The sequence below is a fragment of the Lutjanus erythropterus genome, chromosome 23 (assembly GCF_056507025.1).
Source record: "Lutjanus erythropterus isolate fLutEry1 chromosome 23, fLutEry1.hap2, whole genome shotgun sequence".
NCBI lineage: Eukaryota > Metazoa > Chordata > Actinopteri > Lutjaniformes > Lutjanidae > Lutjanus > Lutjanus erythropterus.
Window position 1 is genome coordinate 10,029,085 of NC_139339.1, and position 17,947 is coordinate 10,047,031.

The 17,947-nt window shown below is 39.2% G+C and overlaps 1 protein-coding gene across 5 annotated transcripts in view; it reads left to right on the plus strand.

Moving 5' to 3' along the window:
- Window positions 1-3,972, plus strand: part of elavl2 (ELAV like RNA binding protein 2) — a 44,464-nt gene extending 40,492 nt beyond the window's left edge. For all 5 annotated transcript variants that reach the window (XM_084711957.1, XM_084711956.1, XM_084711954.1 and 2 more), the window contains one exon: window positions 1,312-3,972. In XM_084711957.1, the coding sequence (XP_084568083.1) occupies window positions 1,312-1,642 (331 nt within the window). In that variant the 3' untranslated portion in view covers window positions 1,643-3,972. The remainder of the gene's footprint in view (window positions 1-1,311) is intronic.
- The last annotated feature ends 13,975 nt before the right edge of the window (window positions 3,973-17,947 follow it).

The window sequence follows — 17,947 nt, forward strand, 5'->3', positions numbered from 1 at the left end:
CTCTTACCTTGATCTATTATGGACAGCCCTGTCCTGTTTTAAACTTTGTTGCGTCAGGCGTCTTTCAGGATTCACCAGGATACCAGTTTGTCTAAGTTCAGTTTTATAAGAATGCCTTCCTCGAGTATGATTGAAGTCCAATCCCCTGAAAGCTCAAAGGCCCATCACCAGCGACAATAGACTTGTGATTTCTCTTCTGCCCCGCTCGTCGGCTGACGTCTTCGTTGCCAAATCTCTCTCCGTGTCCTTGATGCTGGGAGCACACCTGTCATGGTGGATGTTCCCTGAGAGGCCAACTGGAGCAGCTAATCTTATGTGACACCTGCTGCAATAATTCATAGGCTTTCCATGCACTTTGAATTTTGTTTCTTCAAACTGCAAAACCACGTTTACGAAAGACCACAGCTTTTTGTGCCCTCTTTTTATTGCAGTCCTGGCACAAACTTCAACTTTAATGTGATGCTCATTTACCATCGTCGAATGTCTTGTTTTGTCACAAACCAAAGATATTCAGTTTGCTGACAGAGGAGTAAAGACATCGGAAAATATTCACAATTTCGCTGGAATCAGATAATTTAGACTTTTTTTCTTTGGGAAATGTCTTAAATAGATGAATTATTAAAATAGTTGGCAGTTAATTTAATAAACAACAAATGAATTAATCAGTTAATTGTCACAGCTCTAATTGTGATATTTCATTTTGTCCATTATAGCCAATTAAATACTGTTGAGTAGTTTACAGCAGTGCATTATAAGATCATGTTTGACTGTTTGAGAATTTAAAGTGTTATTTTAGAGTATAGATGTAATTGCAGCATAGCATAAAAGTACCAATATTATTTGTAAGTCATATTGCCCAGCCCTGCTGTCTTTGTAGACACACAAGGAGCTAAAAAAAAAAAGCAGCTACATTTTCTAAGAGAAGGGTGTAAAGCAAGGTTTCTTATTTCCAGCTCTAGTATGAGATAACTGACTGTGTGTGTGCATACATGTTGACTTGTCTGTGAACTGCTCTTTGCTGCTCAGTCAGACTGACAGCACAGCTTTTTTTTCTTTAACTTCATATTTCCCAGCTGAAGAAAAATATTTATATCTTGATCATCTAATGATTTAGCGGTTTCTGAGTTGAGACGCTGACTGTAGGAGCAATGTAAACACCGCTCGGAGAGGAGCATGGCGAGTGCTGATCTCTGTGGAGACTTGTCAGTTTCTGTTAGCCTTGTTGGCACGATCTCTTGTCTTATAAAAAAGGCCCATTTTGTCCTCATTTTGGCTCTCGCCTTGAACCGTTTTACCTTTTGTCTTTTACAGCCGGTTCTCCCCCATGGCCATTGACGGGGTGACCAGCTTGGCTGGCATCAACATCCCGGGGCACGCAGGCACTGGCTGGTGTATCTTCGTCTACAACCTGGCTCCAGATGCAGATGAAAGCATCCTCTGGCAGATGTTCGGGCCGTTTGGTGCCGTCACAAACGTCAAGGTTATTCGCGACTTCAACACAAACAAGTGCAAAGGATTTGGTTTTGTCACCATGACTAACTACGACGAGGCGGCCGTGGCCATCGCCAGCTTGAATGGATACCGCCTCGGGGACAGAGTGCTGCAAGTCTCGTTCAAAACCAACAAAACACACAAAGCCTAATACCCACTGAGATTGTTTCTAGAAAACTCAAAAGAAAATGGAATCAGAAAATGGAAGCGCATCGACCGTAACTTTCTACATTAGTAAAAACAGCTTTGTAAATCAGTGTTACGAAGAAAAACAATATTTAGCGTCCAACAATGTGATTTTTCTTTCTTTTCATTGCTACGCTTTGAATCTTCTCAATATACTTTAAAACAGGAAAAAAATAGAGCAGGTTTGAACGCCTGTGATGTTGAATTCTCTTGCTGTCTTTACAGATGGACCATCTAAAAACGTTACTATAGGTTTTGTCATTTTGTTGCACATCTGCTTTGAAACAGTAAGTCTTGTACGGTTATGTGTAGTGATTTTCTTTGTACTTCTGTGTCCTGATTTGCCTTAGGTGCGTTATGCCTTCAGTGGTTAGCAAGTACTTCTTTTGAACTCTTTGCAGTTATGTTGATTTTGTAAGTATTCCGTTCATTGTAATATAAGTTGGTTATTGGTTGGCTGCATAATGTTGCTTATTGTAAACTTAACGGATAAAAGACAAAAAAAAAATTCTTAAAGCAGTACCTTGCCAAAGAGCTAAGAACCTCTTTGATGTGGGTTTAAAAAGCATCTATTTTTATAAAAAGAAAAATTTGGAGAAACTTTTTACTGGACCTGGAACAAAATATTTTGACTTGGATACTTTGAGAAATATCTTCATATGACACCTTGTGAGCTTTTGAACTTTACAGGAAAGTTTGCAGTGGTTGAAATTTCTGGGGAGATTTATGATGTAAAAGATACCTTTTGAGATCTTTGTATTATCTTTAGATTATAGAATCAATGGCCGTGCTGGTTTCATTTGTAAAATCATCTGTGGGTCCCCCCCCCCCCCCATCATCCTGGTTGTTATATGACTACGAGCGACTCGCTTTCCGATTTGATTTGGAAAACGGACAAAAATACAAAGGTTTATTCGCAAAAAACTGCATGCAAAATTATAATGTGGAGATATCTTAAAAGGTAAATGGGGGGATAAAAATCAGTTCTTCCTAAAGGATTCCCTTCAGACGGAGCTCATGGTGTTTTGTGGTGTACCTACAATATATCATTAGACTGATTTTGTCTTAATATCAACCAATAAGGGTTTTTACATACTTTGTATGGACGATTGAAGGCAGCAGCTTAAGAAAAACTAGTCTGAAGAATAGAACGGATTACTCCTGAGCTTTGAGCTATGTAAATAAGTCCTTTTTTATGTTGAGTATTTGGCAGACTTCTTTTGGTTCTCGTTTGGACTTCATCGGAAAGTGTGATATTATATATATTGTTTGTTTTTTGGTTTTTTTTCCTGGAGTATGTAAGGTATTTTCATTTTGGATATGAACCTTTTTAGTTTTCAGTTTGCCTTCAGTTGAAATACTTGATTTGTTGTCCCACGGACTAGCATTACAGTGCATCAAATTTGTTGGTTGTTTGGTCTGTAGATAGTCTTGCTTCGTAAAAAAAAAAAAAAAGGTATTAAGAAACTATAGACATATGTTTTGTTTTTTATATATAAACATTATAGATATATATTTATGTGGTAAAGAATGGATATAAACCACAGTTTTGAACTATTTGATTAGTTTTTTTTTTCATACTCATATATATACGTAATGCATATAACCTGTCTTTAAAATCGTAAAAAAAAAAGTGTATATTGCTTTATTCACTTTGGGGGGAAGGTCAGTGAAGCAGTTCCATTTAACAATAGCCAAAATTGGTTGCAAGAGTTTGTCGAACAACATCTAAACTCATCTCGAACAAACAAACGGAGGCTGGTCGAGCCTTTAGATGCACTGAATACTGCACCTGCATCCTGCTTGGTATTTAAACCAATTACTTAGTCATGCTTCCCCTTAAATGAGCAGTGTGCTATGCATTATATAATTATCTTTGCAACTGCTTTTTCTCGTTTATCTATTCCTTCTTTGTGTTATTTGTAAAAGTTACATTTAAGTCTAGATGAGTTGTGATACTTGCTGCTGTGGGGTCGAGGCCACATTTTTCATGCCTGACCTGTCCATTGTTGAAAATTTTCTTTTTTGTAAATTCATGATTATTTGGTCTTGACAAATTGTGCTGATGGTCCGGCATGAAAAAATGTCACCTCCTCACCCCTCTTATCTCAATTCTTAATATGAGAATGATTATTTATTTGAAGTTGTATAGTCTGACTTGGTTCACAGCATTTTTGGAATAGAATATCTTTTGTTGAGTATTTAAAAGGATGTACATGTTCTTTACTTTGTGTTTGGATACTTTGGATTTTTTCCATGTTCAGTACATCAATAAATAAGTTGAAGGGCAATGCAGCTTTGTGAATGGATCCCATCATTCCTTTAACCTGTTTTTTTTTTTTTAAATGTTTAAAAATGGTAGAAATTCTTCACCTCATTCTGTCACGTTACTTTCAAATTGTTCAGCTTTTCCTTAAAGTACCAGTGTGCAGGATTTAGTGAGCTTGCAGATCGCAAATCCATCTCACTCTCCCCTTCCAAGCAAAAAGGAAAATCTATGGTGGCTGCAGAACTCACACACAGTATGTATCTAGAGCGAGTTTTTGGTTTGTCTGTTCTAGGCTTCTGTAGAAACACGGCAGTGCGAGAAGATCAGCTCACTCTGTAGATATAAACGGCTCATTCTAAACATCAGTTCTTATTTTCAAGTGATTATACACTAATGAAAACATGCTGATGAATATTATATTCTATTTCTGATATATTCTGCCAATAAATCCCACTAAGTCTTACACACCGGTCCTTAACTTTTCTTTAACTGTCCCTTTATTTTAAAGTTTAAAGCACACCCATTAATCACCTAGCTCATCTAATAGCTCTGCTCTCTTAAAACCTAATTTAATTTAAAGTTGGAGAGAATGCACAATTTAAAGGAATAGTAGGACATTTTGGGAGATATTCACTTAATCTGTCGGATTGTCACATGAAAAGATCAATACCACTGTCTGTACGGTAAAATATGACAGAGAAATCTAAGCTGTTAGCCTAGCGAGACTGAAAGCAGGTGGAAACTGTTAGCCTTATTCTGTCTGAAAGTTTAAAAAAACTCATCTAGGTGTTATTTTGGATCCCACTGCTTTTCTTGGCAAGACTCACCCCAGATTGTGTAAGGGGTTAGGTTAAGAATATCAAGGTGAGCCAATCAGAGACGGGGAACGGTGAGTTAGGCCAAGAAAAGCAGTGGAATCTGTATTAATGCACCAACAAGCACCTCTAAAGCTCACTGGAGTCTTATCACCGTTAGCAGAGAATCAGGAAGTCACTACTCTGGCCACGAGACTTCCCCTTGCCACTATTATTTATGTTAAGCTTAGCTAGCTGTTCGGCTCAGCTCAGTATTTGACAGACTCATGTGACATCAATATTCTCATGAAACTCTTGAGCGAATAAGTCTCACAAAATGTCAAACTATTGTTTAAATACTTTGATTCAAACACTGAATTGTACGGACTTGTCTTGCCTCTACTCAGTGCAGTACTTTTATTACCAACACTTTGTTTTGTTTTTTGTTTCTTTGTGAAGTATTGACACTATCTCATACTTTTGTTTTTAAAGTTCCTATTAGTTTTTTGTTCAAGTGATGAATGATTGATAGTCGTGGTCGTCATTAAAGGGACACTTGAGCACTTTTAATGTGGATGTCCAGTCAGTGTTGATGGCACAAGTCAGTTGAAGCAATACGTTCCTCGGTGTGTGCTATATTGACCAGGAAATCTGAGTTCTGCTGCATGCAGAGTTGTGTAAAAGTGCCTAGATGTACCAGGATGCATTGTGGATGAAACTGCGACTCCCACACGCATGTCGCTACGCCTGCAACTCACTGTGACATCACTGGATGCAGGAAGGACACCGGATTTTGCGGCAGAAGAACTCAGCTTTCATGGTCAGTATTGCACACACTGAGGAATATTTTAATGACTATTTACCATCATCACTGACTGGACGTCCACATGAAAAGTGCTGAAGTTTGTCTTTAATACTTTTTAGTGTGAAGTTGATTCTGTGATTGTAGCTTGTGTCTGACCCTGAATGTGGAAACAGAGTGATGACATCATCCATAAGCACTGTTTTCATAGTTCTGCCACCGGTTGTGATATTTCCCAGGAAAATGTCTCCATTACAAACTAAATTAACAAACAAACTCGTGATTTTTCCCCTAATATTTTCTTCTCTTACTCTACCCTGACCCAACCCCTGCTGTAGCCTGTTACTCAAATTATTACAGGAGCTTTCAGTTCACCTCTTCAGTGCACATGGTTGCTTCTTGCTTCAGAGACAGGAAGTGATCCTGTGTTGAGTACAGCTGTAGTCTTTGCAACAGTGGCACAAACAGTAATGCTACATGGAAACGCTAGGGGGAGAGTTGAAAAGTTGTTTATTTCTACTTTAATTGCACAGCAGCATTGAGATTAAAAGAGGAACAAACGCACAGCAGTTTAAATACACATCTGAATATTCTAATATATTCCACTGCAACAGATAATTGGGGCATAGTTCAGGTGCTGGGTTGAATTCGCTGTCGCGAAGAGCAGCACAAGGCTTGAAGGAAGAAGCCTGATATAGAGTATTGATTTTTCTCTTTTTTTCCCCCTTTTTATTTTTTTTTTATCTCATGCTCCACTTGAGGCAGACAGCCTCGCTGAAGATGAAATGGCCTGCTTTGAAGTGCGCTTCCCTACTGCGCAGCCACCTCACACTGCCCGACTGTCATTTTAGGGGCATTGCAAGGACGCAGATGGGAGCCGCTGAAGAAACCACACTGCCTTTTTGTAAAGAAAGCTTTAAAGTACTCACTGTTTGGGTTTTAGAAGGGGGAAAAAAAAGTTTCAGCACGTTGCTCAGTTTAATGAAAACAATATTTATGGCGTGCACCATAATGTAGTCATTTTAGCACTCTGTTTGGCTAGCAGAAGATAAGGAGGCTAATCTGCGTGCTGCTTAAAAAGCTTTCAGAGTCTCTCCGATATTTACTGTTCCATTAGTCCGCATGTTAGACCAGAAGTAATCTTTCCTGACAGCAGTTTTTAGTATGAAAGGAGTCATTTGTGCAGTTTAAAAGCATTCCGCATGTCAATGTTGAGGTTGCATGGCACTTCTCGGGTTTGTTGTGCTTTACTGGAAACAGATATTGATGTGAGGAGCTTTGGCTGACTGACAGCATGTTTGTTTCTTATCTGGCATGTTTGAGGCCCTTCCTCCAGCTGAAACTGGTCTTATCATGGCAGACAAGTTATGTGATTGGACACTGTCGCTATATGTCGTGATTACATGCTGCTGGTAAAAATAGGATTAGGCTTCAGCAGTTAATGGCCATCACAGATGAGTTGGTGTAAGTTGATGTCACGTCCTCCTTAGTTATTTTGACGTAAAGAAACAGATTTTAAGTCAGTGGGTTCCCTCCAGCAGGGCACTGAATCATCGGGGTTTTGACTGCTGCTTGAAAATTACTTTGACTCTTTTTTGAATGCTTTGGACAAGCAGTCATTCAGATCACAAAATGAGGTACAAGGGACAAAAACGAGCTTTTAAGTTTGAAGAGGACACCATTTTATCTTGAGCGACGTCTCAGTGCCTGCTATGCAAAGGCCAAAATATTAAATTGTGTTTTGATGGAAGCTGCCAAATCAAAAACTAACCCAGACCATAAAGGGAGGGAAAAGTCTCATTAACTTGCTGTGGCACCATCTGGTCTGTCTAATGCAGTGGTTCCCAACCGTTTTTGTCAGATGTATCCCCACAGCCCTGTCAGATGAACTCAAGTACCCCTTCAACAACCTGTCATGGTCTAAATGTGTTCATTTGAATTGATTCTTTGAAACCGGATGCTGGTTTGGCACCATTAATTATATAAAAGTGAATATTGTTATAACACTACAATACAGTTGAAGCGTCAGTGTTTAGGTCGGTCTGGTCAAGTTTGGATTTGTACTACTACCACTTTACAGTATCACATTTATCTTAATCTTTATTTATCTTGTAGTTTTGGCAACTATTTCCACTGTTTCCAGTGAGCATCTGCAACAATTTATGAATTATTTTTAGCTATGTCAACTGTTTATCCATTACTTTTATCTAAAAAATTGCACCTGTTTTTTCCATTACTTTAACTATTTCAACCATTTCCATTTAGCAATTGCAACAGTTTATCTATTAGCTAACGTTTTTAATTATTTCTCCATTTTCAGTTAACTCTTTTCAACTGTTCAATAACTCATAGCTAGTTATTTCAACCGTTTATCAGTTACATTTAGCTAACTATTTCAATGGTTTATCCCTTATTTTCATCTAAAAATAAAAACTGTTTTTCCATTATGTTTAGCTAAATATTTCAAACATTTCTGTTTAGCAAGTGTGCCAATTTAGCTAACCATTTCAAATGTTTATTGTATTACTTTGAGCTAGCTATTTCAGCTATTTATCCATTTGTTAGCTAGCTTGACTGTGTCCACTATAACGGTTTTCCCCACACGTTTAGCTCACTCTTTCAACTGTTTATTCCTCTCTTTTAGATAAAAGTTTATGTATTACTCATGGCTAACTATTTCACCAGATTCATTAGGCCTAGTTTTAGCTAGCAATAACTATATCAACCTTTTATCAAGTTTTGGATAAAAAATGTTATCCCATTACTTTTAGCTACTAGTTCAACCAGCCTATTTATTCCTGATTTTTAGAAACTTAAAAATTTCAGTCTGTTACTTTTGGAAAATGATTTTAAATAGTCCTACTTTTATATTTATTTAAACTTCATTCATTTGGCTATATGTTTACTACAGTAATGTTATTTCAACCATTTCATTTTCTTTTGCCAAATTCAACTAATCAATTTCTTTAAGCCAATTTATTTCAGCCATTTATCCATTGCCTTTAGCTAGCTAACTGTAATTTTAACAGTTTAACCTCTATGCTCACTTTCTGCTGGTTCACACATGTTTAATTGCAACACAGAGCATTAGGTGTTACAGCTCACTGTGAATATACATTTTTTTTTAATCAAATCCTAATTTAAGTACTCCTGATTATGACATAAGTAAAACGAGGTTGATGGTGTGTGTGCTACTTAGCGTACTTGCAGTTTTTAATATATTGGTTGCATTTTCTGGGGTATAAAAAACCTTTAGGCTTCTCCTGCGTGCCCTTGATGTACAGTTGTAAAGTGATGTTGCTTTGACCTGCAGTTCCCACATGGCCGGTGCTGTATGTGGAGACATGAGCTCCAGCAGAGTGTCCTCTGTACATTTTCTCTTACATTACAGTAGGTGTTAATGAAGAAAAGGGTCACACAGATGGTCCTTCCATTATCATGCCACCCATTTGCTGCTTTCACCCTCATAACAGCCTCCCTGCACTTGTAAAACCTAACATATTGTAGCATGGTAGGCCTATGTAGTTGGACAGGAGATAAATAAAATATGCTTGTACATTTTGTCCAGAGCTGCTGATGTCAGCAGGCTCACGTAAACATATTTGCATATGGTCTGTTTGCTGATGTGATTTATGGCCCACCAGGTTTTCTATTACACTCATTTATAATTTGCACCTACCCTCCTGTTCAGATTCCACAGTAAAGCTGAGACACAAAGGCCCTTTTTATCTCATGGTTTTCTCTTATTGTGTATGTTGAGAGCTTGTATTCATGCACAGATAAATGGGATAATAGAAGTCTGTTAATGACAGGATGTTTGTAATTTTGAGCACAAAAGCAACAAATCTGCAGAGGTGGGAACACCAGCGTTTTGTATACCAACAAATTCCTTGCACTAGTTACTAAGAAACTAGTTTGCACAAAAAGCTTTATAAAAATCTGAACTTACCTGACTGGGAGATGTTGTCTTGTAGGTCAAACGTGAGGCAATGGCAAATAATAAAACCTCATTGTTCTTGTCTTAAAACACTGAATTCATAACAGGATGGCTTCAGTTGGACAGATTTGTTTTTGTTTTTTTGCCATTTACAATATTGCCCACCAATTAATATTACAGGGAAATGTCTCAGATGTTGTTTCTGTTCCTTACCTGTATTCCAATTTCATTTTATTGTCAAGATGGGATGCTGACAAAGAATTAGAATTGGCAGGTTGACACTTCTGATTTAATGCAGTGACAAATTCATCTGAATGAGAGTCCACCAGACTAATTTTGAAACAATGAAACATGGCAAGATGTATCATTTCCTCTGTTTTCTTACAAAATACAATCAGTCACAGATATTGTGCAACACAGTAGATGCAATTCATCAGTTTCCAAGACAGAAATGGGTTAGATTGGATAACAGAATGCAGGATTAAATCTCTATTTACTTTACAAACATTAACCAGTATCCAACAAGGTTCACCTCTACATCTACCAAACATGTGAGTGAGGACATTTGCATGCAAAGCTAACATGTTGAGATAAAATAAAGCATCTACCTCGCTGATCATTTTGCTGCATCGTAAAATGCTAGATTCGATTCATCATATATATCCTTTGGATAACGTCACCCTGCAGACATTTTAGCATTTTTTATATTGGAGCTAACCTGTGTATTTTTATTTTTTTGTCAAATGTTAAAAAAAGATGGAAGTCCCATTTTCGCCTGAGCAACTTTAGGTGGCAGAACACAGTCTGTTGCAATATTATGCACATGTCCACAGGGTAAATGGTGCTGTGCACCTATCTGCTGGTGAAGCAGTTGCCAGTCTCTAGTTTAGCTTCCATTTGTTTGGTCATTGACATTACAAGTAGGGATGCACCGATCTGAAAATTCTGACCGATACCGATATCCGATATTAATATTGCTGTTATAGCCGATAACTGATATTTACCAATATCGCTATATATATTTTTTTTTTTTAAAAAGACTGACTACAGACTGAAAATCATGCAAACTGAATTTTTGAATGTCTTCCTTTATTTTCAAAACGTGTTTTACTTCCAAATAAGAAGGTTACAGGGCCATAAAACACAAGTAAGTTAGGTTTAATCAACAAACCACTTGGGTTTAAGAACCAAAACTACTTTGGTTTTGGTTTGGCTCAGTCAACAACTTGGTTAGATTTAGAAATAGATCATGGTTTCAGATAAATAAGTCATGTGACACACATAACACTGGGTAAATTAAAACTTTAGATAGCGCTGCCTTTTGGTTTCACATGCGACATGAACCCCAGCCTTCTGGGTGAAAGTCCTGCCTTTGTTTGACCCATTTAATCCTTGTGCATCTGTATGAGGAGGGGTGTTGCAAAACATCTGTATTTGAGACCCTGGAAAAGAGAACAGGCAGAGTTCTCCAGGTTAAAATGCAATTGTGTCATTCATCTCGCTTCCCTCTGATTTGCAGTGTGCTCTGTGCAGCGTTCTTCTCTCTGTAGAACATTGTCTTTCATCCACCGATGAAACGCTCTTGAACATTTTAAATGAAAAGGCCTTTAAGCTGATTGGGGTGGAGTGGATGAATAGTGGTCCTTTATGTGACTTGTATATGATCCCTTTAATGGCCCGGTGTCACGGATAATTCACAGGTAAATTCACAAGTGCCTTCTCTTTGTGTCAGGTTCTTCCATTAAACCCGGCCTGAAATATTCTTTTTAACAAGCGGTTATGAAGGGTTCGACATGTTGCACCTGTCTATTTAAGAGGATAAGTGGTGATCAGTGCCCCTTGTTGATTGAGCATAAATTCAAATGAGTCAATTGCAAAGGTTGAAAACAGTGAAATGAAGTTAAAGTAGCGTTTTTGTCCGGCTTGAAATTAATTAAATGTTGGAGTTCAGAGGAAATAAGCCCCGTTTTTTGTGCATCGCATGCAGAAATGTCCCTCCATTCTCGCCGCCACTGACAGAAACGCCATGTGGCTTACACTGCGTTGTATACAACGTTGAATGCTTCCTTTTTGCATCATATTTCCATTTTTCCCACATCAAAGACATTCGACTCAGTATAGGACCTTGTTCTGCTGTCTTCCTATTTCTTGCAGTCCACGGTCAAACATGTTCAGTGATTGGATTTAAGTTCTTACATCACAAATGTTTGGAGCTTGGCTTCCTCCAGCCCTGTCAGATCAGCACTGACTTCCATCAACAAGGCATCATCTATCTCCTCTAACGACTCTTAACAGGGCTCCATGTTATTCTCCCTATGAGGCCTTGGCACCTCCGTTCCATAATGAGGCAGTGAAGAAAAGGGGTGCAGATTAGAATAACAGCCTTAACTAATCCATAACAGGCCGATGAGGCGCCACGTTTGGGGGAACCGTGTCATTTCTCATTTTGCAGTGCCATGGCAAAATCTCTCCTCTCTCTCAACCCCCCACGCAAAACAAGCCCCAAGAATAGCGGCTGTGGCAAGCCGCCGGCACAAGGACGGCAATCAACAAAACATAGCTTCTTCTTCCCCTGTCTCTCTCTCTGTGCTCTCTCTGTATTTTTTTTTCAGCTCCCACCAATAGTCTGAAGAGAACAGAGAGGAAATCCATGCCTCTGACTGTTGACTTTGGAAATCAAAGCTGAGTTTCAGCTCGTCGGAGACTACTGAGGACTCTAGCCCCCATCTCAGGGACACAGGCTTCTGCCAGTGATTGCTATCGATAGGTCTTGTTCTTCAGAGATGCTTTCTTGAACCAGCAAAAGGCTTTTACAGTCAATCATTTTTGAAAATGGGTCCATTTCTCCTGATTTAAAATGTTCACTAGAGGCCCCTGCTGGTCAAAAGAATTTACAGCAGGCAGATTTGCATGGATTTGGACATAATAGAAACTAAAATGTTAATGTTAATTTTTTTTACAGAGCTATAGTTAATCTGAAAAGAACTTTGTGGTAGAAATATCACTTCTAGTTCACGTTGTTTGTTGGTTAAAAAAAAGGTGTAAGACTAAACTCTACCATTCTGCAGTTAATGATATATTTAACTCAAGATCGGATACAGCATTATGCTCAATATATTTCAGTTCAAACATAATTTACATTTGGAAAGACTCACTGAGCAGTGAGAGCCCTCTTCTAGAAGTGTGTCCAATTTGCAAGTCAAAAACAAGATACACATGAAAAGAAACCGCACAGTGATTGAGTCTGGAGGCTTTACAGTGAAACGCGGTGCATCGTCACAGATTACGTCAATTTATGCACCTTATTACATTTGAAGGATCTGAGGGAAACACGCCTAAGTTCTATAAGTTTAGATTCACCTTCAATTTGTCATTTAGAGGGATAGTTTGGATTTTTAGCCACCTAAAACAAGACCCACCCACTGTTTATGACAGGAAACTGCCAATATATAAGCCAAATATTGCTCTCTCCAAAAAATAGGCCCCACAGGAGTTGCTTGTCAACCACTGCCTTAATCAGGTAGTTTGTTTGTGTTATTGTGAGACTACAGTGAATCCAAACAAACCATTTAAATCACCAGTGTCAAATAATAACACAAACAAACTAACTGATCGAGGCAGTGGTAGACCAGCACCCTCTGTGTTCTGCAAAGTAAAATTAATGTTTTTGGCGATGGAATCCGGCGGCTCTCAGAGAAGCAACATTTGCATTATATAATGACTATTTTCCAACTGAAAACGTTGTTTGACGCCAGGTTTCTCGGAACTTTGGTGCCATCAAGTGAACCAGTCCAGGTTTCCACCAGCTTTGAGCAGAACCGTTGATGGATGTCAAGGATGTCAAGAGAGATTACAATGACCTCTAGAATCTGACACACCCACTTTGGTTCCCAAGGAAATCCAGTTATTTTCTTGGTTTCAGCTGGAACCCAACATTTCAGTTTCCAAAGTAGTTTAAAGTTTGGTAGAAATGCTCAGAACAGTTCAAAATTTAGTGCTTGAACTTGAACGGGGTCAATTCCATGTTGGCGGAAAATACCACATTTCTCCTCAATCATTTCCTCATTTCCTCCCAGTCCTACACACTGGTCCTTAACAGCCTGTGGTTGCTGTGCAAATGGAGTCATGTAGTCAATTATCATATAAATGTTACCACTTTTATTATCACTAGCATGACTTTCCAACATGGTGCTAATATCCATTAAACAATACCAAACATTTTATTACCCTTCACTGAAAACATCACAGTTTCAGGGGGCGCCCCTGTAGCTCAGTTTGTAGAGCGTGCACCCCATGTACTGAGGCTATCAGTCCTCTGCCAGTCCTCTATCAGTCCCACCTGTGGTCCTTTGCTGTGTGTCATCCACTCTCTTTCTACCCCCTCTCCTGTCTTCACTTCAGCTGTCTCTGTCAAATAAAGGCATAACCCCCGCCCCCCAAATAATAATAATCTATAAAAACCACAGTCTCAGCCACTGTACCACTGTATCTTTACGACATTGATAAAACAGGTCACTGTACTCTAATAAAATCCCCTAGAAATCATCTCAGGTGAGGAGAATCACACTCCTGTTGTGCAGTAGCTGCAGCTGGATTCAACATGAGCGTCAGGTTCTCTCACCACGGCAGCACAATCTGATAAGCTGCTGCAGTTCTGGCCGCTTTCTACGACTGCAGCGCAATGATACGAATGACAATGGTGGCCAATGCAGTGCACCTTCTGTTGCATGCTAGTGGCAGATTTACTACTGTGATTTAATTCCCCCTTTGACTGCAGCAGTGTTCAGCATTTTTCCAGCATAAATGGCAGAACGAATTCCCTATAAAGCAAACATACTGGAATATAACTACAGGCCTCTAATGACCTCTTTTTTTTTTTGCTCATACATAGATTCAGGCGTGAAACAAGAGACCAAAAGCACGTCTGAGGACAGAGAAGCTTTTTAGACACTGTTGACAGATTGCAACATCCCACTGTGCATACTCATATATGCATGAGGCCTTGATGAAAGCTCAGCATGAGTGTGCCTGTTTGTCCTAGAAGTCCGTTTCTGCATGCTGCACATCTGGATGCATTTTGCATGTTTATGATGTGCCCATACATCTATGCGACGTGAGTTTTGCATCAGTCTGTTTACATGTGTGCTAGGTGGAGGCTGAAGTAGCTGCTGGCTGCTTCGCCTGCCTCTGTTCTCCTGTAATAAGGCCTGATTTAAGGTTGACCAGAGCACACCAGGAATAGTGCCTCGTCCCTCATTTCCTCTGCAGCCAGTGGAGATGAGATCTCTTCACAATATTTACCCAGGGAATAATGATGTTTGATTTGACTCTCTTCTGGGTGTGTCTCTGCGAGGGCTATTTTCATCCACTGCTGCCACTGAGAGAGAAAACAGACAGAAGCTATGTCCACAGAAAAAAAAAAAGCCTCAGATCATTGTTTATGGATGATGCTAGGCCGGTGTATTTCTGTGCTTGGCCTTCAGAATGAAGAGCTGCTGTGTTGCACTGTTGGTAGCGTGACTCACATTCGGCTTCGCAGCTTATTACTTTCCTCTTAAATGCTCCTGACCAGCTCAGGTTGGATTCAGTGTGAGGATGCTTCATTTGAGATGCTCGACATTATAAGCAGGGACACAGAAAAAAGGCCCACGCCTCTCCTATAGAAAGACTCCGAGATGTTTTTCTGCTTGTTTTATATCCCTTTGTGGTCACTGTGTGCCTCTTTTTGTCTCTTTGCAGCCATTTGGAGTCTCTTTGTAGTAGTTTTGTCTCTCTATTTGTAATTGTTTTGTCTTTGTGTTGTAACGCTTTGCAGTCGTTTTACATCTCTGTTGTTTGTCTGTTTATGTCTCTTTGCAGTCATTTTGTGTCACTTTTTGTATCCTTGTAGTTTTGTAGTGTCTTTGTATTGTGTGTCTCTTTTAAGTCATTTTGCAGCTCTGCAGTTTTGCATCTCTTTGTTGTTGCTTTGTGTTTCTTTTCTTCTTTGTGTTGTCTTTGTAGTCATCTTGCATCTCTTTGTATTCATCATGCATTTTTGAGTCTCTGTAGTCTTTCTGTATCTCTTTATAGTAGTTTTGCATCTCTTTTGTTCCTGTGTAGACATTTATGTCTCACATGGCTCTTTTGCATCTCAGTAGTCATTGTGTGTCTCTGTAGTAGTTTGCGTTTTGTCGTAGTTGTTTTGTGTCTCGTTTTGTGTCTTTGTCGTCATTGGGCATCTCTTTGAAGTCACTTTGCATCTCCGTAGTCACTGTGTGTCTCTGTAGTACTTTTATGTCTCTTTGTGACTGTTCGGTGTCTCTTTTTACATCCTTGTAGTTGTTTGCTTTTCTTTGTATAACCTTTGTGTCATATCACATCTCTTCCTAAAAGAGAACTTTTTTTCTGCAGATAAAGCAGAACTCTCAGTTGGTGCTGTTGGTTGAAAAACTGCAAGAGACACTTTCTGCCCAGCGGCCCCCTGACTGCTCTGGCCCCTCGGTCTGTGCCCAGTAGGCCTGTTCATCTGGTTTTGTGAACCTCCAAAAATAGCAGTTTTTATGTCTTGCATTAAATATTTTTGAATGATTTACTTATTATGAATTCAATTTTAATGTTTTGACAAAACATTAATTTGTGTGTTTTGGCTCAGACAGAAATAAAAAGCAGACGTGCTGTCAAAGCTTTGTTAGACATCACTATTAATCATGCATACTGAGGTGAGCATGGATGATGAGGGGAAAAACAAACTAAAAAAGTGAATACTTTATTAGTTTTTTCTTAACAAACACTTTATTAAATTGTCTATTCAGATTGGAATGCATTATGGGTAGTGGCTATTCAAAGTGAAAATAGGGCTTGGAAATCCTGTGGGATTGTGGGTTGTATTTATCCACCTTTAGTTTCCTCTGCAGCTCGGCTCGAATGCTACATAAACGCACTGTAGTATTTACCTCATTACAGTCGGCACTCTCTCTGAGGAGCAGAGTCATTTGCATGGCTGCTTGTCAAACCATGTTAATATTGACAAAGATTTGCACCCATTTTAATCATGCCACGTAAAAGGTATACAAAGTTGTTTATGACTGCTCCACCGCTGCGCAATGGGCACATTCTGTACTGCAGTGCACATTAAAAAAGATTGCACTTTGTTCCGAGCAGCAATTGCAAATCACAGACGTCAGAGAGGTAGAGGAAAAATGGATGAGTGCGATGGCAGTTTGAGTCTAACGAAAATGCATTTACATATTAAACCACACGGCAGCGTGCAGAGCGAGGCTCTGTTTGAATTGCACGCTCCAGCCTGCCTTCCCTCAGTGTAAGGAGTAGCAGGGGCCTCGCCGCTGTGACTGCAGTACCGTAAATTTGAAGTTGTTTACGGATGCTGCCATCTTGGTGCGCTCCGGGAGGGAAACTTGGAGCGGGGCCATTTACCGGCAGCTTGATGAGAGTGCAGTGAGGCGAGTTAATTAATACAACATCCCTGGGCCCACAGGCTAGGCTGCAAAGCTAACCCAGGAGGGAGGAAGAGACAGAGAGAGGAAGACACAGAAAAGGACGGAAAGAAAGGACAAATCATGCGTGGGAATCAAAGTTATATATGAGAGGATAAAATGGTGAAGAGGTTACATTACCTACTGGGACTGGGAAATATAAGGCAGCTAAACACAATGAAATTACACAAAATAAATAAAATCCTAAAGCCAGGATCAGAATAAATGATACTTCAGTCTTTCAAGATGCCCAGTATGTCAAATTAAGCAATCACAGGGTTATTAATTCATGCTTTGAATTGGCCAAGAGACAATTCAAAGACTCTATCTCGTTGGATCCTGACCATCATAGTATTTAATGACTTGTGTGATCATTAAGGTGCCAGGGATTGACTTCACTGTTCCACTTGACAGCACCAGCAAAGACATTTTTACATATCTGATTACAATTTTATGAATGAAAGTGAACTTGGGACCAACCATCATCACTCAACTGTGAAGGTGGGATCTGGTTTTTATTTCAGAAGAAAGCGTTCGAGTGTGCAGCAGGCAATGTTGTGAGACTACATTATTTAGGTGTAATACTCTTGACCCAAGGGTGATCGTCAAATAATCGCCATTCACAGAAATTCAACATCATACCTCTTTCGCTTCTCTGGTTTTACCGTCATGAGAAGAAGAAGAGTGCTCTGTTATTCCTGGGTCCAGCATCACAGAATATGTCAAAGTTTTCCAATTGAGTGAGAAAAGGCAAAAACAACGTGGACCTGCTAGTCTTTTTGTCAGGACATTGTGATGCATTTCAGATCAGAATTGTAGTCAAGGCTACCTAAACCATGACCAAGTCATGACTAGAGCTGGGTATCATTTAAAAATGGATTATATCAGAACCCTTAAAGTGTTACCAACACCAATATAGTACTTCATTCACAGCCTTTTTTTGAAGGTTTTTCTTTAAGGAGAGATCAAAACTCTCCTGTTTGTTTTCTTTGT